The 22979-nt window shown below is 52.3% G+C and overlaps 5 protein-coding genes across 5 annotated transcripts; 1 reads left to right on the top strand and 4 right to left on the bottom strand.

Annotated features, from left to right (window-relative positions):
• Positions 1 to 66: 66 nt before the first annotated feature.
• On the top strand, positions 67 to 3842 carry GSH1 (glutamate--cysteine ligase; the record flags this gene model as incomplete). The annotated part of the gene is made up of 6 exons (XM_062887047.1): positions 67 to 1482; positions 1586 to 1658; positions 1752 to 1817; positions 1870 to 2018; positions 2069 to 2194; positions 2246 to 3842. The coding sequence occupies exons 1-6, from the start codon at positions 1472 to 1474 to the stop codon at positions 3840 to 3842; spliced, it is 2022 nt and encodes a 673-aa protein (XP_062746830.1). The 5' UTR covers positions 67 to 1471.
• Positions 3843 to 4840: 998 nt separating this feature from the next.
• On the bottom strand, positions 4841 to 8449 carry QC762_0032330 (uncharacterized protein; the record flags this gene model as incomplete). Its single annotated transcript, XM_062883254.1, is given in 3 exon segments — positions 4841 to 6612; positions 6679 to 7908; positions 7928 to 8449. 2 exon segments carry the CDS (start codon positions 7310 to 7312, stop codon positions 4841 to 4843), a joined length of 2406 nt encoding a protein of 801 aa, XP_062746829.1. The 5' UTR covers positions 7313 to 7908; positions 7928 to 8449.
• Positions 8450 to 8948: 499 nt separating this feature from the next.
• Positions 8949 to 10497, bottom strand: QC762_201560 (uncharacterized protein; the record flags this gene model as incomplete). The annotated part of the gene is made up of 3 exons (XM_062887046.1): positions 8949 to 9634; positions 9712 to 9911; positions 10158 to 10497. 3 exons carry the CDS (start codon positions 10495 to 10497, stop codon positions 9437 to 9439), a joined length of 738 nt encoding a protein of 245 aa, XP_062746828.1. The 3' UTR covers positions 8949 to 9436.
• A 6071-nt stretch (positions 10498 to 16568) lies between these two features.
• Positions 16569 to 17310, bottom strand: QC762_201550 (uncharacterized protein; the record flags this gene model as incomplete). The annotated part of the gene is made up of 3 exons (XM_062887045.1): positions 16569 to 16886; positions 16988 to 17146; positions 17197 to 17310. The coding sequence occupies 3 exons, from the start codon at positions 17308 to 17310 to the stop codon at positions 16569 to 16571; spliced, it is 591 nt and encodes a 196-aa protein (XP_062746827.1).
• A 167-nt stretch (positions 17311 to 17477) lies between these two features.
• QC762_0032300 (uncharacterized protein) lies at positions 17478 to 18921 on the bottom strand (the record flags this gene model as incomplete). Its single annotated transcript, XM_062883253.1, has 3 exons — positions 18594 to 18921; positions 18078 to 18535; positions 17478 to 17620 (listed from the first exon to the last, which is right to left on the bottom strand). Exons 2-3 carry the CDS (start codon positions 18388 to 18390, stop codon positions 17478 to 17480), a joined length of 456 nt encoding a protein of 151 aa, XP_062746826.1. The 5' UTR covers positions 18391 to 18535; positions 18594 to 18921.
• Between the last annotated feature and the right edge of the window lie 4058 nt (positions 18922 to 22979).

The raw sequence follows: 22979 nt of genomic DNA, 5'->3' as shown, positions 1-22979 counted from the left end.
GACAAGACTCCGATCTGAGGAGACAGCAGCCCAGGTCGGGCAGATAGCCGAGCGGTTGTTTACTTTGCAGTACACAATTTGTTATTGTCATTATTCAGCTCCACGCAGTTTATTTAGTTGCTGCTTACTTTGTCAAACGTTTGAATGGCTCTCTCTGGGTCGTCCGATGGACGGAAGTGTCAGCCTCTCCAGACTCCACCAGGGCCAAAGCTTAACAACACCTGGGTCTCGAGAATTTCCCCGGTTTCCAGAGTCTGGAAGGGGAGTACAAAAAAAAAAATTGGCATCCCCCGCTGTCGGAACTCTTTCGTCCATTTCTCGGGGAAACAGGGAGTGCGAGAGTGGATGCCAAAAAGGTAGTCCGCTCGGTAGTAGTTCCAGCCCCATTGTTCTTTTTGAAGAAGGTCCCCTTGTTGGGGTTTTGCCGCCTGCCAACGCGAAAAATTTAAAGCAGGTCCCTGAAACTACGGCTTGTGTTTTTTCTCTTCATTTTTATTGCCGCGGGCTTATATATTGTTTGAACTTCGGTACATTCTTATATAAACATCGGATCGTGGAACGAAAGAGGGGGAGTTGTTGCTCTTATAACTCCCTTGACAACCAAGACAGGATATCCCGACTTGTGACTTTCAACTCATTTCTCGCCAGTTTCATGCTTTTATTTTTTCAACTCTTTATATCAGTGCTCACTCGCATCGACGATCAAATAAGTCTGCTGCCTTCCGACATCTCACAGCAGACCCCCAAACCTTGTCAACAGATTTGGCCCAGTTGCAGCCGAGAACGATTGCGTGCTCTGGATGACGCCTTTGCTACCTGCATACTCCAACAAGACGCCAGCAGCGTCATACACTCTGATTCGGCTGCCACAACCCGCCAAGCGGTAGCGAATAGCTGCAAGGCTGCGAACTGGAACGTGGGGGGTGTTACTGGGGGAGGGGGGGAAGCAACCATCTACACGCATTTGCTCACGCTCACGCACTGCATAGCACCATCGTTCCGGAAATAGAGAAGGCGCATTTCTGGAAGCAGCGAGGGGAGGAGTTAGGGGCAAGGTTGAAAAAGAGGGAATCCGGGGTAAAAAGGGGGGTTGGCATCTCTTGTCTTTGCCTCTCACATCCCGTTCTGGTGATAGCATCAGCGAGGTTGTTGCAGGTGGAAGAGTGAGAAACTTCTTCTCTTATCCAATTTTTGGAACTCCCGCCCAATACGTTGTGTGAGAGCTGGGCGGCCATTGGCTCGATATCTCTCTTCACTACTTTGCAACACTCATTCACGCACACCCTCTGTTTCGGTCTCTCTCGGTCACCACACGATCCTTTCAGGGATCCGGATTTACACGTATTACAGCTTGCTGGACCCTGAAATATCCAATCTTGTTGGAACATTTGGAGCCTTACCTTGCCGGAAAGCGACGGCATTTCACTCGTGACTAAACAGCACATCACGACAACCCTCCGTTTCGTAAACCATGGGTCTCTTGTGCGTATATCCCGTTTTATATCCTGCCCGCACCACACATACACATCTCACCACATCGCTTCGCTCTCGTCTATGTATGGCGTCATGCTGATATTCTGCAAAGGGCACTGGGAACGGCCTTGGATTGGCCAGAGGCGAAGACGAAGGCTCATCATGTCAGGGCCTGGGGCATCAAGGTGAGTGAGGGCACTTGTAATTGCATGGAAATCTCGGGAAGAGCCGGGGCCTTGGTGGTCAGCGATGAGCTAACACTTGCTTTTGTCCTGTAGCAATTGCTGGAGATATGGAATAAGGCCAAGGTCAAGGAGAGAGATGCCATGCTTTGGGGTGACGAGGTATGTTTATCTTCGAGTGCTGATTCGTAGACTGGTGCTGAGACACTTCTAGGTCGAGTACCTTGTCGTGACATATTCCAAAGATGACCCCAAGGTTTTGCTCTCTTTGAGGCAGGCTGATATCCTCGCTGCTCTGGCTGGAGACAAGGATCTGGCCAAGGAGGTTACGCCCCCTGCCTCCCCCGGTGGGACGAAACCAAAGTAAGAGAAGCTTGATTTGTTGAGGAGACCGTCCGTACTAACCGTCATAGGGACAAGTATCCATCCCCAGTCTTCCATCCCGAATTCGGCAGATTTATGCTCGAAGCGACCCCTGGTAAGCCATGGGGCATCGACTTCAAGGAGCTTTTGCATGTTGAGCCTGATATGAAGTTGAGGTATGTACACCAGTCAGCTCGAGTAAGAATCCTTCTTCTAACACAACGCAGGCGAGCCATTGCCAAGGATCACATGTTGCCTAATGAGTACCCAATCACCTTGACAACCTTCCCCAGGATAGGTAGCCCTGGCGTTTTCACTGAACCCCATTATCCAGTCTCGGGACCCAAACTGAGGTCACAATTTGTCCCCGATGAAATCGCCAATCCTCACATTCGTTTCCCAACGCTCGCTGCCAACATCCGATCCCGGCGTGGCCGCAAAGTACAGGTCAACGTACCTGTGTTCAGAGATGAGAACACGCCATGGCCGTGGAAGGACCCAACTGTCAACTACGACCTTCACAACTGGCCCGAAGACGACGACGTCCGGAATGGCGCCGCGCCAGACAACTTTATTCACATGGATGCCATGGCGTTCGGCATGGGCTCTTGCTGTCTTCAGATCACCTTCCAAGCAAAGAACATCACCGAGGGTAGAAAGATGTACGACCAGCTCTCACCCCTCGGCCCCATCCTCCTGGCGCTGACGGCTGCCACACCAATCTACAAGGGTTTCCTCGCCGATACCGATGTGAGGTGGAATCAGATCAGCAAAGCTGTTGATGATCGCACTGCCGAAGAATTAGGCGAGAAGCCTCTACAAAACGACCGCTGGCGTATTCCCAAGTCGAGATATGCCTCCAACTCGACCTACATCTCCGAAGACCCCAGGCTGAGGGAAGAATACCTCGACCCCAACCTAGTCATCGACCCCGAAATCAAGCAGCAGCTCCTCGATGGCGGCATGGACGACCGCCTCGCCACCCACTTCGCTCACCTCTTCATCCGCGACCCCATCGTCATCTTCAACGAAGACCTGGAAGTCCTCGACCTCTCCAAGACGGACCACTTTGAGAACATTCAAAGCACCAACTGGCAGCACATGCGCTTCAAGCCTCCCCCAGCAGATAACAACATCGGCTGGAGGGTAGAGTTCCGCCCAATGGAGATTCAAATTACCGATTTCGAAAACGCGGCGTTTTCGGTCTTTATGGTCCTCATCACGAGGGTGATTTTGTCGTTTGACCTCAATTTCTACATCCCCATCACCAAAGTCGACGAAAACATGGAGACCGCCCACAAGCGGGATGCTGTCCTTCAGGAGAAGTTTTGGTTTAGGCGTAACCTCTTCTCCTCCCGGCCGTCGAGGGGCTCAGGCTCAGGCACCAACACCCCCCGCTCTGGTGGCGGTGGCAGCAGGGCCAACTCGCGCCCTCCGTCGCCTGTTGGTCCGGTGGAGGACGAGTACAAGCTCATGACTGTCAACGAGGTCATCAATGGCGACGAGGAGGGGGAGTTTCCGGGTTTGATCCCGCTTGTGGAGAGTTATCTGGACTCGGTCAATGTAGACGTGGCGACCAGGTGTCAGTTGGCGAGGTATTTGGACTTGATCAGGAAGAGGGCGAATGGGGAGTTGTGGACGGCGGCGAGGTGGATTAGGGAGTTTGTCAAGGGGCACGAGGGGTACAGGAGGGATAGTGTGGTTAGTGAGGAGGTGAACAAGGATTTGGTGGGCAAGGTGATTGAGATTGGAGAGAGGGAGGCGAGGGGGGAGGGGTTTAAAGGGCTGGGTAGGGGGGTTGAGAAACTGCTGGGGGGGTTTTAGATGGGATGAGGTGAGGGGGGTCATACATAGTCATGATATACGTTTGCTTTTTTTGGGGGTTTTTTTTTGGGGTTTTTTTTTGTTTAAGGTGGGTGAGCGCTGGCTGGATGGGGTGGCTGTTTGCTTCTGAGCTGTGTGTATATTTTGTTTTTGCAAGAGAGATGGAAGACATTGCGCTGCTTTTATATACACGTCCTATTGTCATCCTACTTGGTAAATGACGGTGGCTTTATCCATGCCCATGCGCAAACAAGAGTGTGTGCTAATTAAAATGCATGTACAAATGATCACCATCCCATATAACAGCTTAAACTAGCCTCGCAAGACGCATTTAGAGGAAATGAGGACCTTGGTAACTTGTCAACAAGTCCAAACTAAAGTAAGCCGGGTTACAGGTCGGGAAGGTAAATAAGAAAGAGGAGGTAGGTGATGAGAAAGGGTGCTACGCCAAAGAGTATGTTTCAGATGTATGGAGCACAAAGGGTTGTGTAAACAGCGTGTCTTAGCTTGGACAGAACAGAGACAGGTGGATGACATACCCCTTCAAAGACTCGGACTCTGAGAGTCTTGCACGATTGAGACCACTGTCTAGGACAAGTCCTATCAGGAGTCTGGGGGGCCAACATGTCAAGCTGGGTGAGAACTTCCGAGTTGAAAAGTAGTAGCCGTGGTGTATAACAACGAGGATAAAGGACCTGGAGGTAAGTAAAGAGGCATAAACCGACCCACAAAACGCCAACATAAAAACACCCATCAACACCCGGATCAGGATCATCTCCAAAGCTCAACCTCTTTACCATCTTCCTTCTTCAATTTACTTCTTTACATACAAAAGAGACACACTCAGACAGACAGACAACTCGCTACGCTAACACATGCATATGCAAAAAAAAAAACGATAAAACCAAAAATTCTTATCCAAGAAATTATATTGTTTCCAAAACCTGCCCCTCTATCTCCTCCACTCATCCAATGAAAAAACAAATCAGAAAACAAATTTAAAGCACAAGCGCCAAAGCAGCAACCACACCCATCAACCCACCAACAGCCATCCTGCCCGCACCGTTCACCTCAACAATCGGGAGCTTGGTAGGCCCAGGAGCGGGAGTCTGCTCGTTGATGGGCACCAAGGGGAGCGTAACCTCAGGAGAGTAGGTATACGCAGGCTTGGTGGGGGGCTGGGGCACAAAAGTGCCGTTATTTCCGCTGTTGATGGGGGCACCGCCGGTGGGGACGGGGACGACAACGGGGGGAACGCTGGTGGACTGCTCGACACCGCCGGTGAGGGTCACGGTCCTGGTGCCGGTCGAGGTGAGGAGGGTGGTGAGGGTGGTGTCGATGTTGGGGATGCCACCGGTGGGAACACCGCCGGTAGGGACATCAGTTGGGACACCCTCGACGGGGATGCCGTCAGTGGGGACACCCTCGCCAGGAACGCCCTCGCCAGGCACGCCGAAGGTAGGGACGTCGGTGGGAACACCCTCGCCCGGAACGGTGGCGCTACCAATAGGGCAGACGGTGGTGCCAACGGCAACGATGGAAGTCACGACGCGGCTGGGGCAGTCGACAACGGTGGGAGGGCAGGAAGAGACGGTGATGACCTCGGTGGCGTAGACGGTGGAGGTGGTCCAGCCGTCAGGGAGAGTGGCGGTCTCGGTAGGCTCAGGGGTGGCGGTGACGGTGGGAGTGACGGGGCAGACGGTGGTGCCGATGGCGACAACGGAGGTCACGACGCGACCGGGGCAAGAGGTGACGTTGGGAGCGCACGAGGTAACAGTGAAGGTTTCGGTGGCGAAGATGGTCGAGGTGGTGAACTCCTGGGCAGTGGTGGTGACCTCGTCGGAACCGGTCTCGGTGGGGACGGCAGTCTCGGTAGGGTCAGCGCCAGTGGTCTCAGCATCAGTGGGCTCAGCGGAAGGCTCAGCAGTCTCGGTGGCCTCGCCAGTAGGCTCAGCGGTCTCGGTAGGTTGCTCGACGGTCTCGGTCTCAGTAGCAGTAGCAATATCGGTGGTGGTGGTCTCCTCCTCGTCATCCGAGCAGACGTCATCCTCATCCTCATCACCGGGGTTGGCGGTGGTGGTGGTCTCGGGGGCCTCGGTGGTCAGGGTTGGCTCAAGGCCGTCAGTGGTGGTGGCGGTCTCGCTGGTAGTGGTAACCTCCACAGTCTCGGTGGCAGACTCGGAGGTGGTCTCAGTAACAGTCTCGGAGGCAGTCTCGGTAGCAGACTCGGCGGCAGACTCGGTGGCAGTCTCAGTAGCCGTCTCGGTAGCGGTGGGCTCCTCAGAGTCGGAGGTGATGGTGGAAGTAGGCTCCTCGGATACAGTCTCAGAGGCAGTCTCGGTCACGGTAGGCTCAGCAGAGGTCACAGTCTCGGTGGTGCTGGTGGTGCTGGAAACAGTGGTGCTGGTAGAGGTAGCGGCATCCTCAAGCTGGTAGACGCTGATGCCCTTGACCTTCCAGAAAACGTCTTCGAAGTCAGCGCCGTGATCCCTGACGTACTCGTAGCACTCGGCATAGCCAGTCTTGGCAGCGCAAGAGTCCCTGCCACCAATGTTCCAGGTGTTACCAGCAGCATCACCGCAGAAGTTGATGTTGAGGACCATGCGCATATCCTTGAAGGCACTTCTGACATCGCAGCTCTTGGGAGTAAGAGCGAAGCTAGGGGGCCCCCAGCTCAGAGGATCGGGCGATCCACTGGCGACATCCCGGGGCTCGGCGCCGCGAGCCCAGCTCCAGACCTTGAAGGTGGTCTCAGTCCACTCGGTGGCCCCTGAGGAACATCAGTGATTAGCATGTTGCCTCTGGTGTCAAGAGCCTGGGGATGTGGAGCACTTACAGATACCACCGTTGGGGTTACCAAAGAGATTGTTACCCTCATCAAGTGCGCAACCAGCGTTGGTGGGCTGGCCCTCGGCCACGACATCGCAGTCAGGGTAATGGACGAAGCCAGAGCTGACATCAGTGTCAATCTTGCACACACCAGCGGTCTTCACATCGGTATGGCCAACGACCTTGTTCTGCGGGTTCAAGTTCCATCCCTCATAGATATCAATCTCGCCATGCTTGGGCCACTGCTCACCAGTCAGCCAGAAAGCTGGCCAGGCACCGCAAACGGCCTTGGGCAAGTGAGTAAACTCGGCGATGAAGAGACCCTTGCTGTACGAGTTCAAACTCTCGATTCTGACACTTTCACGGCCATGTTCGGCCCACTTGGTGTAGTCGACACCGATGAAGACGTCGTCGGTGTTGACGGGATCGATGAGACCAAGCTGGAGGGCGTCGGCCTGGCTTTGATACCGTACATGTCCCCTGTTGGGGTCTTCGTCGTTCCCCTTGAACTCCATGAACTCGAAGTTCTCGAAAAGGTTGGATGGTGTGTACTCCTCGGAGAGGACGTACTTCTGGGTGGCAGTGACGCCAGAGGCAAGAGCCAGGGCAAAAGCGCCCAGCTTAGAGAATGATGGAGCCATGGTGTTTCTCCTCTGTGAAGCAAATAAAGAATGTCGGTGGTATGATGATACTAGTAACGAATGTTGGACGTGCGATACGTCAGAGGACGAGCAAGAATGCTCTGGTGTTGCTAAGAGGCAGCTTGGATAGCTTGGCTGGAGAGAAGCATCAAGCACAGGAAAGGGACGTAAAGGGTGCTCGTGGTGGCATCACACGGCTTATAGGGGCGAAAGGCTGGCCGCCCCGTGTGCCGGGGAGGCACAGAGACTGCGAGGCTCAGCAGGCAAGGCATGGGATCGGACTCCATCATCATGCACACCTACCCCCATCACCTCCATCACCGGGAGCCTGGGCAGTGTTGTCACCGGGCCCGCCCGTCGTTTCGGCAGCGCTGACCAAGAGATGTTTATTCCCCTTTGGGACCTGTTGAGAAGGGATCCCCTGCGGGACGTTGCGGTCTCGCCAACACGGCCGGCGGCTCCATCTCTGTCTCGACGCCGTGGAGTTGCGATGGTCAATTTGGATAGGGGACAAGTTCCTCCTCTTCTCATTGGCCAACCTAACAGTGTAAGCGACATGCCTTCTGCACTTTGACCCTTTGTTTGCTTTACTTCACCTGTTGATTGAACCACCACCACCACCACCACCACCTATCGTCTACCAACAAGCAGTTTCTTCTTGCGTGCCATTACGCACTTCGACCCCCAATGGCTCGGCCCTCGTATCGTGAACCCCTAATAATCACCCCATGACCTGTGCTCGACGGGAGGGTGTCATTCGTTTCTCGAAAAGCGCTCGAGTGTTACCGGGGAAAAGACCTTGAGTGGAGCGGTAAGCCCAGGGGGAACCCTCGAGGCCGTTGCCGAGGTTCCATTCTTGGAAACAAACAGTGGGGTCCCCAAGAGGGGCCAAGAATGCAGGAACATTGCCAGCGTCTGCGCGCGGCGGGCCCCCCCTCTCCTTCAGGGGTAGCTAGCAAAAGGAAACAAATTCCACGACTGGCCGACGTGATGAGTTGTGAATTTTTTGTTGGCTGTGCACAGAGAGCCAGGGCCTCGTCTTGTTGATGGTTCGGTACAGCACGCATGAGCGGCCAAGCACCTGTCATCAACCACCATCCATTTCAGACCAGATGAAAAAATATCCGCCGCCATCTTAAACCCAAAGTCCAGAACTTTTGACGTTGTCGATAGCGGCAATCCGCAACCCACTTTTGGAGATTGATAGCTCCTCCCAGGAGAGACGTTGTTCAAAACATGAGCTTAATCAAAATTCCAACCGACCGGGTTGAAGTTCTAGATTTTGTAGAACTGTGTCGATCTTTTTGAACCCTTGAACCAGTCACTGGGGAAGCAAGCTCTGAAATCGAGTAACCAAATCGATGATCCCCTTTCCACTCTCCAGATAATGATCGAAAATCACTGCTATCACAAAGTGCCAAAAATCAAGAGTGGAACAAATATCGAAAAGTGGGCGCAGTCAAAATAGTTTCCGCTCTTTCCGAACTGATCTTGAATAAGCACACCACCACCACCACCACAAAATGCGCTATGCAAGGCACCACAGATACGCTCGCGCCTTCCTTACACTGGCTTGCACAAGTTCATTGCAGGCGCGCGGTTTGAATTACATATCTCACCCACCTGCTGCCATCATCATCAATCGTGCCGAGATGCCGTTCGATGCTTTGGAACAGACTGAATTTCCTCTCTCATCAAGAGCCCCCTTAAATGGGAATATCCAGCCTGTCAACCTTGGTTCAACAGCAAGACCACAATACCTGACCGTGTTTCCCATCTCGAAGAATCAGCCCTGAATCGATCACCCAAACACCTTCATCCCATATCCCGCGTAATACAACCCACAACGCCACCCCCCCTTTCACAGCCGTCCCTGAATTGCGGCATAACACCCACAGCACCACCCAATAAGCTTTCCCGTCAGCATCACCTCACGTCGGAAGGGTCCCCCGTATTCCCGTCTCCCTTTCTCACCAGGTACATACCACTCCGTATCACCCAACAACACATCCAACATCCGAACCCACCGAACCAATCATCCTCTCAACATGCCGCCTCCCCCCGGGTCCACGATTCTCGGCCCCTCAGGAGTAAACTCACACCTCTTCACATTCAACGGTTATCTCAGTAAATAACAAACTCGCTCCTTTTCAACCTTCTCTTCTCCGCCCGCGCCCTCTTATACCTCCGTCTAAAAAACCAGCCAACAACCACCAACCCAACCAAGCTCGGCACACCAATCGCGACTCCCACCCCAATAGCAACCGGCTTACTCACGCCGCCCCCGCCAGACGACGACTCTTTATCCCCTTTCGAGGGTTCCTTTCCCACATGTCATGTCAGCCTCACTCACTATCCATTGGTACCAAGGTAAGGTAGGTAGGTCAAATAAAACTTACAGGAGATGAACTCTCACTTGGACTCGGAGCAGGCGGGACGTAATCCCCCACACTGAAAAACGGTGACCTCGCCAACACGGGCACTTCACCATCATCTGTCCAGGCTGATGGCTTGAGTTCGAGCTGGTACAGCCCTGACTTGATCCATCGGAGGGGGCGGGGCATGTTAGTCCAGACGTATGAGCTGCCTGTTGCTGCGACTGGAGTTGTGAAGATGAGATATCAGCACTCGGTCAAGCCAAACACGATCATGCACAACTGTAATATATCGCTGAAAACCAAAACCATCCATATATCATTCCGTCTTGATAACAACAGCCACGAAGAAGCCCCCTCTTTTTCGACACAGTCCTTCTCTTCTCTGTATTGATCATAATATCATATCGTCCTTCCTTTCTCTCCCAGCCATCATCCATCACGACTGCAAAGAAGGGCGTCTGACTCACCAGTGATATTAACCTTATAAACGGTAACTTTACTCCCGCTCCCATCTTCTCCCTTATCAATCACCTGCGCGGTGATGCTCAAGGGAAAGTACTCTGGCTTCACCCCTTCCCACGTCAACCCAATGCTGCCCCCTTCTCCCAGCCCATCAAATGAATTTGTAAACTCTGCCGGCAGGACGGCTTGTACCCCTACTATTAGTGATAGTAGAAAGACGTAGACGACTGTGGTGATGAATATGCCACGAGTGAGGACTAGTCTGGTCAGTTTGCGTCGGAGGTTAGGTAACGATCCCATCGGTGTTGTTGTTATTGATGGCGACATTTTGTCGTCGAGTGCCATGCTCAAGTCCCTTTTGTCTCAATCGGCCCCCAACTTCCAACTTCTGTTGTTGATTCGCTGGAAAACGCGAGATGAATGCTCCCAAACGACTTCTGAGCGGTGTGATGTCGTCCAGTCTCGCTTATACGTGTCGACTTTGACGTCCCACCGCGTTCCCTCCCGACTTTTGTCCGACCCGTCTTAATTCAACGCTTCTTTCAAGCCTGTCGCCCTTTTCCCTCTGAGTATTTCCCTGTTGTAACACGCCTGCCGGTGAGCGTCGCTTTTGTTGCGCCAAGAATTTACTGCTCGTTGCGCTTCGCAAACGCTGTCGCGATATCGTCGTTTTCTCAACATCCACTTCCCAAAAATGTCAAAAGAGGAGAAAAAAGCATCAACTGAACAAACTAGAAAAAAGAAGGACAAAAAAGAACACCTGGAATGCGTCCCATCAATCAACTTGCCTAATTAATCTCCACCTCAGCCAGCCAGCCCAGAAAAAAACACCGATCCAAGACATTTTCCATATAGTACCTCCTACTTCCCACTATAGCAAGTCCGGGCCTGTTACAATTGATCCAAGATAACAACCGTCCAAAGGGATTCGCTCTCCATATTAAAAAGGTCGGTTGCGAATAAGTACCCTGGATATTAGGGTAAATGGGTGGAACACTCAAGAGGGGAAAAGCACCCCAAGAAACACCGTTGTTGCACTCGCAACCGAGAAGAAAAACCGTTGTGCCGGCTGCCGTTTTTATCCAGCCGCAAGCCACCAAAAAAAAAGTCGGGGTCGTCTCTCTGCTAGATCGGGGCTTTCTTTTCTCGGAACCAACACACCATCGACGTTGAGATCGCAACGTTCGAGCCTGGGGGCCCGCTACTTCACTATTTCTTCGGTACCGGGCGAGCTGAAAAAACTCCCCTTATCCAGACCGTTGAACGGAGCAAGTCCGCCCGGGTGTTCGGGGGCGTTTGTTAGCGTGACCGTCTCCCGGAATGCGGAGAACCCCTGGACGGCGATCGACCTGGTATTGATCCTGGTGCTCAGCTCAGTCGGGGCAAGCCACGGCTAACCATCACCACCACCACCACCACCATCCGTCAAACTCACGTGAGAGGTGACCTGTAGTATCCGTGACAAATGCAACGTGCTCTTTCTGCACAGTCCCTCCGCCTTTTTGACCTGCCGCTGCCGTATATCATATCACAGGGCCGCCGTTCGCTGATCAGCACTTGTCTGCTGGGACGGCCTAGATGCTGACACGCAGCAAGCCCAAAGCGACGCCATCATCATCCAACACCCAGTCGACTTGCGCCAACCCCCACATACCGCTGATGCCGAGACCATCTCCTACCCTACAGTCCAGCCCTAAGGCCATGACTATCCTGATTCTGTCCATCTAGCCGCATATTCATCGGTTGTACAAATGGTCGTTTGGGTGGACTGCCGCTGGACATCGAGCATTTGGAGGACGTGGGTGGTCGAATGGCAGTGAGGAGATCGTAAGAGGCTGATTCAGCAACCAGTTCAACCACCCAGCTCGGCGAGTCGATCACACATCATGTCGGGGGCCAAAACATGGAGGCTGAAGGCATCCCCCCTCACCTATTAAAGGGGGGTTTGAACCCGCCCAAAGGTTATAGCACCCTCGTCTCCCTTAGCCAAAGCCACCGAATTGAGTTCCTCGTCATGCTCGCCTCATCCCCTATTCGTTCAACCAGCCGTCTCCCGTCCGGGAAATGGTATGGGAAAAGAGGCACCGAGTTCACACAGACTCGCCGAGATCTTTCTCACAGCAAACCCAACTCCACCAACAACGAGTCACCTTTCACCACCAGCAGCTTATCGTCGTCAGGAACAGCCCCCTCGAATCAGAGCTCAAGCTCGTAGAGGATCAGTGGCTCGGTCTCTAGAGCACAACGATCCAAGCAGAGGCGATCGTTGGTTTGATTGAGGACGCCGGCATAGATACCCGCACCAGCCATTCAAACGAACTGGTACTTTCTCGGCCCTTGAACACAGAACTACCACGTCGACATGATAGGCTACCCAGCCAACAACATCGACGACCGCAATGCGATCAAAGATATCTTCATCCCTCACTGTGGTCGAATGCCGGTGGTACTACTCTTGGGCGTGTATCTTGGTGTGTTGGTTTGAAATCGGCTTTCAGAGGTTTATTGTTGGATGTTGGGAACAGAACAAGCTCAGTACAGGCGGGAAAGTTCCATGTCGTTGATCAGATCAACGCAGCAAAGCTTGAACGTCTCTCGAGGAGACTAAAGCGTCCGGAGACATAATCAAAGCAAAGTGCCCCTGAAATAAAAATAAGGGTGGTCAGTCTGTCAAATGCAAGGTTGTGGGGTTTCATATTTTTTGTGGTTGACAAACTGTCATACCTGCCATGTAATAATTGTTAGCTTATTTACACCGATGAAGAATGATTGCGATGTACACTTACCTTAGAATGAAACCCTTGGTTTACCAATCTCTACTAGTAGCAGAAGTTTTACAATAGGGTCAGTCTACAGATGAGCAATGACTACAAGAAACATGACCTAAACCAGAAACAAATCATCCTGCAGCATAAGCACGGGGGCTAGCTACTAGGTCTGACCGGCCATACTAGCACGGTTGGGTATTCCCGTATAATGTGGCTTACTCATGCCGTTTCATCACAACCCTGCAATATGTTGCTCAGGCCATCGACCGGCCATCAGATCTGCTTTGTTGGGTGCTGGGTTGGCTCTAGACGACCGAGATTCAGGCTGTGCCCTTATCATATACAGGCTTTCATTTGTCTAGGATCATGTTAGCCGCCTTTATTCCGAATAAAAGGAGTTTCCAGGGTGTAACAAAAGGAGGTTGACCTTGCAAAATGTTTGTTGACTCCCATCCGGTTGTCACATGATGCTCAAAGCTGACAGCAACAAACACCGGTGGTTTTCCTCTATTGAGCTAGACTCGGCCATCTTCAGGACTCTCTGACACCTGATAAGTAACGGATGGGTGGCGGTGGTACGTATAAGGCAACCAAAAATCCAGCATGGTATTGCAACCTCGACGTGAGATTCTGGCTCGGGGGGCGGCGGCGAACACACTGTCCAATCCCGTCAATTATGACGGTATTCGGGCAGGCAACGATGGGTTCGGTCGCTCTTAATGATAGATGGGCAGTCGAAAGTTGCCGCCTGCGCCAGAAACGGTGTTGTCAGCATCCAGATCGTCAACACCAAGGACGAAAGCGATCCGCACTCATCTACGGAGCGGGCCAGGCCGGGCAAGCAGCTTGAAGGGCAAGGCTTCCACGAACAAGACCTGGTTGATGGCAGAAAAGGACTGCTGAGAAGCATATTATATGTGGCAAGGCGTCAACAATTGTATTGTAAAGCCACCCGGGCTGTGTCGATCGAAATGAAGAAGAGTGCCGACAGGACTGGTATGGCGTTATTGTTGACTTTGGGAACCTTCAACGCAAGTATCAGATACATGAAGAAAATGACCGTACTTGCAAAGCAGTTCAAAAAAGTGAAAAACTTCAGTCCAGTAATCGCGTGGTCGAAGAGGGAAGTCACCATCCACATACATGCTCTTCAGAGCTGACTGAGGAAGGAACGGCCAACGCCAACGTCATCGCTCCTTCCACAGTCAGAACTCGCACTTTTTCATTCCGCACACCAAAATTGATTTGATCTTCTCCCCCTCACAGAATATACCTTGCAAACCAACGAAAAACAGAAACACAAAGTGACAGCCAATTGTCAAGTCCCAGTTGAGGTTGATACTGCATGAGGATCGCGGGATTGTTCCGATAACAGTGATTCCGTCATTGTGCTCTTCTCTTTTGGGTTACGATATACCGTCAACACCACCATTCCCTTCATGTCGCCCAAGACGTCGAAACTTCATGAGGACACAGCACTTTGCACATCGTCAACTCGCTATCTCCGTCTCCTAACCGCCTTCACTATACGACACTTACATCTCAACTCAAGGCAGCACCTTATTCAACCCCCCTCAGGGCTTCCCCTGGCTAGTTGTCCACAGTTATGGCTGTTCTATGCCACGACGATGATGCCCATCACGGCCGTCATTCCATATCCAAAGCCCTACCCCAGCTTTCCAGGCTATCACTCAGCTACCTAGGATGAGGAAGCATAGCATGGCAACAAAGTAAGCCTTCTGCACCAGACACACCTAGATCGACAGGCACGATGTCATCCCCCGTCATCATCTACTCATCGAACAACTTGGTCAACCTCAAGCACCCATCCACGGCCGCGCCCAAACTCCGTTTTGTGTCGTCGTTCGGGTGCCATCACCTCCTTTTCCCATCTCCGGTCCAACCAATCCTAAAACACCCACTCCGGAACCTTAGCGCTCACCTACCTACACACACCACCCTAACCCACCAAACGCCACACACCCACTAGCTTCATCTTGCTCATCCGCGCCAATACCGACAATTCCGCTGACCTTCCGGCTTCCAATATCGTCCGCCATGTCTCAGACCCCTTCGAAGGCGCCTTACGCAGTAGGCATCCTTTCTTGCCAGTATAACATCTTTATACCATGCACGACCTCGGAAGGTTCCGTTGCTCAGCACCTAACCCCGATCGGACCACACACCTGTGAGCCTGAAAGGAAGAAGTTGTAGTAGGAACAAGATCTTTTCCTCTCTCATTGCTCAAACTTGCTGGCGCGAAGCAAGCCTCACCGATCCCCGGGTTTTCGCTTTCCCCTCTAAAACTATCAACAGCACACCTACCTACGACGAAAAGAACAAGCAGGTAGGTAAGAAGCACTTGATATCATAGACAGACCTTCACACAATCAGAACTCTGCCCCCTCGGTGACGAAAACTGTACACAAGACACTGCGCCTTCCTCAGGCGCGTTTAGATCCCGCCCAGCCAGTAAGATTTCTCTGCGAGTACGTGTGTACCTACCAAGCGTAAGCAGCGTATCCTGGTGAGATTCTAGTCTACATGAACCCAGCCAAGACGATATATCCTTGATAATCTGAGTCTTGGTCTGTCTAAGCCATCATGACAGGCGTCATGAACTTGATGATTTCCTGTAAGTTGGTGCGTCATCAAATCGTTTGCCTTCATGCGAGATTTGTGGCTTGTGGAGCAAATGTACGGTCACAAGTCTGGCACCCGTGGTCTCGGCTTGTTTTCCATATTCCAGTCATTCCAAATGTTATCAAGTACCCAACCAGACATGTGACCTAGTCAACATTTCTTCTTTTGTCTTTGCTAAGCGAAGCTCCCCATTGTGGTAATATTTCCCTATTGAAGCAGTGGAATGATGACAGTTATAGAGATCATCTATCGAATCATATGAGTGAGATATCATCAATAGAATTACACATATATATATTTCCTCCGCCTACTAATTTCCCGTGGTATCATCAAGCAAATGCCTCCCAATCTCCTGCCTATCGTAGCCATTTGTAGTACAGAGCAGAAACCAAAATGAAAAAGAAGGCTGAGTGAATCACGCCCGCAGTCCCCAAAGTGCATGCATGCATATGCCCCGCTCCCCCAATTCGGTGAGTCGAGCAAAGCGGGAGACCCTGTGTGCACCACTTACACGCAAGCCCAAAATGCAAAAGAGCACAACCGAGATGCCGCCCAGTCTGCGCGGGCAGAGGGAAAGTTCCGCGAGATGCCGAGCAAGGCCGTCTGTTTGAGCCCCAGCTTGGTCATGCCGTCCACCATGGCCTCTGTTTTCGGGGTAGCCTCACCCCGAAGAATCAAACCTGGAAGGTGTATTCCCCAATCTTCTTCCTCGTCGATTGGAACATGCAGCCACCCACCCTCTCCGATTCGATATCGACAGGCGCCCCTCCTATCACAGTGACGTGATTGCCGCTGATATCCAACCACAACAGGACAGCCCCGCAGCACAAGAAAGCCTGCTCTCGTCAAGCCCTCAGAACGAGCAGAAAACAGCGCATGTCTTCAGAATGTGTGTATCCTCGGTGAGAGTGTCCGGACAAATCATGCGTCGGCGGTTCCGAAAGGGATGGATAGAATCCTCGAGGAGATTCGGCCGGCCCAGAAGGAATGGCCGAGTGTATTGTCTCAGTTGAGCGAATATCCTGGATTTAGATCCGGGTAGACAAACAACTCCATGTCCAGTCCCTCGGTTCCTGTCGCCTCCAATCCCATGCCGTGATGCGAGTTGCCATATGTCAAATCGGGTTGCTGGTGGTGGTATTGCTGGTCTTCGAGCCGAGACCGTCTGAGGGAGACATATTCGGCATGGAGCGCTGCGTAGGCCTGGTTGAGAACATCGTTCCGCTGCTTGGCATCATTGAGCATCTGCTCAAGGTCCTTGATTCTCTGATCCTTCCGCTCCCGGTAAGCCCTCTGTGAAGCACGGTTCTGTGCTCGACGCCTCTGATTGCAGACAATATGTCAGTGGATATTCGGAAGCAAAGAGGGGTCAAGTCACGAGCCTGACGGTCAGGAATTGGCCGCCGCACGAGGATTTTACATACCGACAAGACGGAGGGAGGGGCATTCTTGTAGCGGTTCTCGCGTTTTCTCTTGGCTGCTGGCTTTTGTTGTTGATCCTGCGGTCCTGACTCCTCCTCGTGTTCCGTATTTGGGTACACGCTGGCAAAGCTAGTGAGATCTGTCGTGGACGCCATGTCGTACTTGATTTGACTGTCAGCACTGTCCGTTCTATGGATGAATAAAGACTCACGGTCGAGTTGCTGGGGCTTTGTGAGCCAGAGGAGTAGTGTTCTCCGTCTCCATATACGTAATATAGGGAGTTGGAAGGTGAAGGCATGTCGAGAGCGCTTCCGAAATCTTCCATGTCGTTGTTAATGAGAAGCTTGATGTATGTCAGGATATACAAAGCAAGACGCAGGTGGCGAGTATGTGACTAAGACTTGACGTGATCAAAGTGAGGATGGGTGAAGCAAGTAAGCTGCGTCTCGAGGCCAAGGCTGATGAAGACCGGGGAGCGTGTTATTATATCCATCAAGAGCCTGATACCGGACCCAGAACGGCTGTTGACAGGAGGTCTCCACGGTGTGAGGCGAGGCCAACCCGCATGGCAGCGGCGTCGGGTTGAGGGTACATGTCGATGTAGTCGAGGCAACTCCTTCGTGTGTACAATGTATCTTGGGCTGTCAACAGGGGTCCCAGGTGGGGAGCATATGATGGAGGGGGAGCGAGGGGGGTGGGTTCCAGGGGTCAGTCAAGCCAGCAAAGTACTTTGTACCGCGAGCTGCATGAGATGGGACCCCAGGACGCAATCTGGAGACCGCCCTTCTGCACATGCTTCCGCATTGTAATGCGCCTGGTTTGCAGGGACTTTGCTCATAAAGTGACGGCCGGAAAGAACTGTAGACTCCTTATCCGAGTCCCGTTCGGAACAATTCTCCATAGGTCAAGTGTTGAGGTGATGTCGGGCTTAGACACACGCAATCCAGGGAACCGGTTCCTCCTGGGACTGAACCGACTAACGGTGTATTCTCGGGGCCGCCGTTCGGTATTGTGAAATCCAATTCACCCCTACTTTCCCCATTCGGAGCGAGCTATGCTGATGGGCCAGTAGAAACTCACGATATCTCTCACCTGCAGCGCTCACAAAAGTCAGCAGATAGCGCGAAGCCCCGAGGTGTTCCATGCTTTCATAATCTGCTATTCTTGTCATGCCTGCGAGCATCGAGAATGACAGCGGCCGGGAATTCGGTGTTGTCGAGAGTGACGTCAAAATTTCAGGTTTCGTTACGGATTTAACAAAGCAAATGATGAGTAAACAATACGAAATCATTTCCAACACAGAGCAATATCGACAGACACGACGTGTACGTGCCGAAAGCTGGTTAGACCCGCGCCACTGGACGGCGCTGCCGGGAGCCCTGTAAGGCTTGGAGCAAAACACCATCTCCACCCCCCAAGGCTGCCTGCACCGAGTAATGGGACGCTGTTGAACAAGAGGGTTTCAGCCGCCAGGTATTGCTCTAGCAACTCGCCCCGTCCGGCGCTCATGATTGGTGGAGGAAGGCGTCTCTTTGCAGATTTGCAACCTTCTGTCCATCTCTGTCAGCAACATTGCAATTTTTCGCAGCGGAATAAAGGATGACAAACATGTCGTCTACTTTCTCGTGAAGCGGTAATGTGAGGCCTGGAGGCAGAAAGAAGACGAAACGGTTTCCTGTTTGGATTTCTGCTGTGGGGGATGAAACGGTGCTAGAACTAATGATTTGGTGGGATTATGGTGATGGCGGACGCGGTTATACGAGCCGCCCAGTCGTAGAAATCGCTGCCCGGGACGTCGGGTCTAGCGTCGGGCAGGGGAGACACCAACCTGATTAGGCGCCGCTGCCGACGGGATTCACCTAAAGGATTGTCGGTGTAATACGTAAGGTAGGTAGCCAGAAACCGGCGATCATTGGAATTACTTCTTGAAGGCAACAGGTTCCATGTTGAGGTGTAAAAACAACCTGGAAGAGACGAGTATGGGGCAGCGGCCAGTGGAGCGCGGATGCCTCTGTCCGTTTCACGCCTTCCTCAATTCATCGTGGTCGAAAAGCTTAACCAAACTGCATGCTACACCTCAGTCATCCCCACCTTCCCAAGATACCCAGGCTGATTATCTTATCACGAGAGACAAGAGACAAGAGACATTGCGCCATGCTTGCTGCCATTGGTGCGCTTTCACGCCGGCCTCGTGCTTCTGCTGCGCAGGACCTGATCTATGTTCATGAACTTGAGCACAGAAAAGGCCCGCTCGATATTGCGCCCAGCATGAGGTACGCGTCCCCTGAGCTCGACGGTAATGAGACCGGGAAGGGATTGTGGGGATTTCTGGTCAGTGGGGGCCGTCATGGCCAAAAAGACCGGCAGCTGCCGAAACACCCTCCTGAACAATATGGGCTGGATGTGGCTGGGAGCTAATCAATCAAGGTGTAGCTTAGCCGTCCACTGGCAGCACTGAAAACGTTGTTGCCTGGGATCATGTCTCTGTCGAACATACCTTGGACGATAGATGGTCTGCGTCTGTGGGGTAGATGTTGTGCTGTTGAAGATGAGATGTACCGATTTCCCAGGGTCTTTTTTCCGTCAATCCTGATCCCCCCCTTGGTCACTACCCCGGGGTTCTTGCGGGGCACTTCTTGACAGTGATTCCAAACATAGTATTTCTAAAATGTCAACCTGGAATCAGGCCAGGCATCGAGGGAAACAATCATGTTCGGCTATCGGCCTCTACGGGAGCGGGGTTGCAGAGATTTAGATACATGACCTTGCTCACTAGATATTACTATTACTGGCACCGATGCAGGTTCATGCAAGGGTGCGGTTGACCACGTTGCGTCTGGTCCCCTCCTTCTCTGCTCTCCTTTTCTTATCGTGAGGCAAAGACTAGCTTGCTTTACTCTCGCCCAGTTTGTGTCCAAGCTACGAGCTGGTGCTATGTTCAGCTAATCAGTCCGAGCAAGAAACGGCTGTACAAGAAGCAGCTTCAAGATACAATACATCGTATAGCATACGGTTGACGCAGTAGCCTTTGTGGCGTTGGTGCTCCGACAGAACCATACCTCTGGGTCCGGAGCTGACTTGGACGACACCCACAAAGCCCACGATAAAGAGCGCCAAGATTTGTTAGCCAGCGGCCCGTCGAGTAATGCATGGCCGTACTGCAGCAAACAAGGCTCTGACGGGATAACCTTAACCAGATCTGATATGCAGAGATCTCGACTCGTGGAGCTTCTGTGGTTTGACTGATCCCTGGATATATCTGGGCCGGGAGAAAAAGAAAAACGTCAACGAAGCCCGCAGACATACAGGTACTCACATAGAAATACTTGGACTCGCCAAAAGGGCACCGACAATGACCTGGGGGCCCAAATCTCGACTTTCTCTCTTGAGCGTTGGGGGCTGCCAAGACCAGTGGTGAGATTGATGGGTGTCACCCCAAGTACGGGCAGACGGCCCGCTCGCAGTTCACATCGAGGAAGTATTAGGCGCATCGCTTAGAGCACACTTTGCATGTCTGCCACTTACGCCAGGAGTAGCAAAGATGGAATCGAGGAGGTTCGGAAAAGTGGGTCCCAGTGTCCTAAAGGAAGACGACAGACGCTCGGACCAATCCATATTTAAGCTTAACCCCAAGCCAAGACTCCGCCTTTTGAGACGAATGAACCAATCAAATGGTCGCCTGACGCCCCATGTTTGGCAGGCACCCCGACACCTTACCCCACACGCTGACCGAGGCTGACAGCTGGCTTATGGACGCTTATCAACTTCCATTGCTCTCTGCCTTGATCACATCCACACACCAGTTACATGATCAACACCATCGGAGCGCGGTTGGGGTCCACATCCGATGCCTTCTCCTTCCTCTCTCTCTAGAACATTCAAGGTTCCTCAATATGCGCTCGTGGGTGCCCAACACTTCATCCCACGTCAGATGAAGAACCTGGCATCCAGAACCCCAGAAGCTCTCCAATGACACGCTCAGAGTCTTATCCCCGTGGCCACAACAAAAGACCCGACAACGGTTTCGTTAGGTTACACAGTTGATCGACCGACAGTATGCCCGGGAACCTATCAGCAGCCACAGTTGCGACCTTCGAGCTGGCTCGGTTGGACTTCACATCGAATTCAGGTTACCTTCCCAGTGTAGGTCTTGTCTGAGCGCGGTATGTGCTTTAGAGCATGCAAAGGTCGACTTCGGACGTCCAACTCAACGCCCTTGCAGGTGTATACAGAGGTCCTCGGAACCCCCTCCGGAGCACGTAGCAAGGACGGACCCTTGCCCTGCTCAAAACCGGCACAAGTCCTCATCTGGCCAGCCTCAAGCGTCTGTTTGACATATCGCCAGCCAAAACTGTCCTCCGAAACAACCATGTAGTGCATCCGGCCAGGCACCCGTATTTCCTGCAGACGCCCACTCTCTTCAAGGCTTCTAGAATGAAAGACACCACCTCTTTTTCTCGTCGTGTGCCTGCAATTCGGAAATATACCTTGCGTATGCAGAAACACGAGCTGTGTCGTTAGCACTATTGAAAGAGGCTGGATCCTAATGGAGACACACACGCGGAAAGATTTCCACAACCCCCAGACGGAATAGTATCGGCAACAAGCCACCTACATTGCACACGAGACCAAATCAGCATCGTAGCTTTGCGTACAAAACATCCTGATGATCCATATTGGCAGTAACCCTGAGGGTCCGATCCCCCCCGACAGCGATGCTCTCGCCACGCAATTGCAATAAACATGTCGAATTCCAATGACCATGATTGAACACGCAGAATTTCCATTTCAGTCTTGGTTGTGCGCTGCAGCCCCAATTGGTCAACTCCCAAGACCCACCCACCTCCCCTCCATCACGACCGACCCTAATGCAAGCCAGGCCCGTTCGCCTTCTCATTCTCCACGTGTTTTGAGAGGTTTCCCAGCAAATAGCGACGGGAGCGGTGACCTTAACAATTTTCTTTCTTGCAAAGATTGCAACCTTTACAACCCCTGTCCCAGCCGCACCCTCCTTTCACGGTTACCTTTGCCAGCCTTGTTACTTGGGGCTGGCTGGCTGGCTGCCCGGGTTCGGTGATGTCTCGCCGCTATCCCGCAATTCCGTCGTCGTCTGCGGGAGAGGGAAGATTAGATCGTGTTGCATATCGAGACACGGGATGGACGACGCAGAAGTGGTCTGATGTGTCGTCATTTTCTTTTGCGTGTTCTTGTTCAAGAGGTTCATATTGGTTGGTTGGGGGGAGTTTGGTGCGGTGGCGGCGGGCTGAGCCGTCGAAGTAGGGTTATAGACTGTCGTGATGGGAGTGGACTACTACACTATAGCAGGCCTAGGTATGCTTTGACTACCAGGTACCCTCAAGGCAATTCTTGCGAGGAGGGCTTACATGGGCCGATGCCAAGGGTTTCCATCTATTCATGCACTCTCCGATGTCCAGAGTAGTATTCATGCTGTCCAAAGTTTGGAATAAAGAATACAGCTGCAGCGGCCTCGACCGAAAAGCCTAGGTAGGTCTCATTATCAAAATGGATGATGTGATGATGGGTCACCGAGAGCCAAGCAGGTTTTGGCTACCTCTGGTTAGGTATGAATGAATGAATGAATGACATGCTGACGGCTAACCGCCCAGCCAAGAAACTCGTGGCTACCTCGCGTATAAATAACTAGATATTTCCTATTCTGGAACACAAGAAAAGTATCCAACTCCAAGCTGCGGAAAAGGATTCGTAAAGCTTAGGTCAAGATATTGTAAGCTAGGTGGGTAGGTAAGCAGATGATGTCGATGGAATACTAGAAAGCAAAACGTGGATCTCAAGCTGGGGGGAGAACGGGACAAGATCGTGTCCGAAAAAGCCGTTACAAAGCTGCGATGGAAATGCCAGAGAGAATAAAAAACAAACAACTGATGGTCAGGCTTCATCTAGCATATCTCTATATCGGATGCGATCATACTACAACATAGGTACTCACAACCAAGCTATCTAATCAGCTTGCTT

The sequence above is a fragment of the Podospora pseudocomata genome (assembly GCF_035222375.1).
Source record: "Podospora pseudocomata strain CBS 415.72m chromosome 2 map unlocalized CBS415.72m_2, whole genome shotgun sequence".
Lineage (NCBI taxonomy): Eukaryota > Fungi > Ascomycota > Sordariomycetes > Sordariales > Podosporaceae > Podospora > Podospora pseudocomata.
This window is presented reverse-complemented; position numbering and strand designations above follow the sequence as displayed.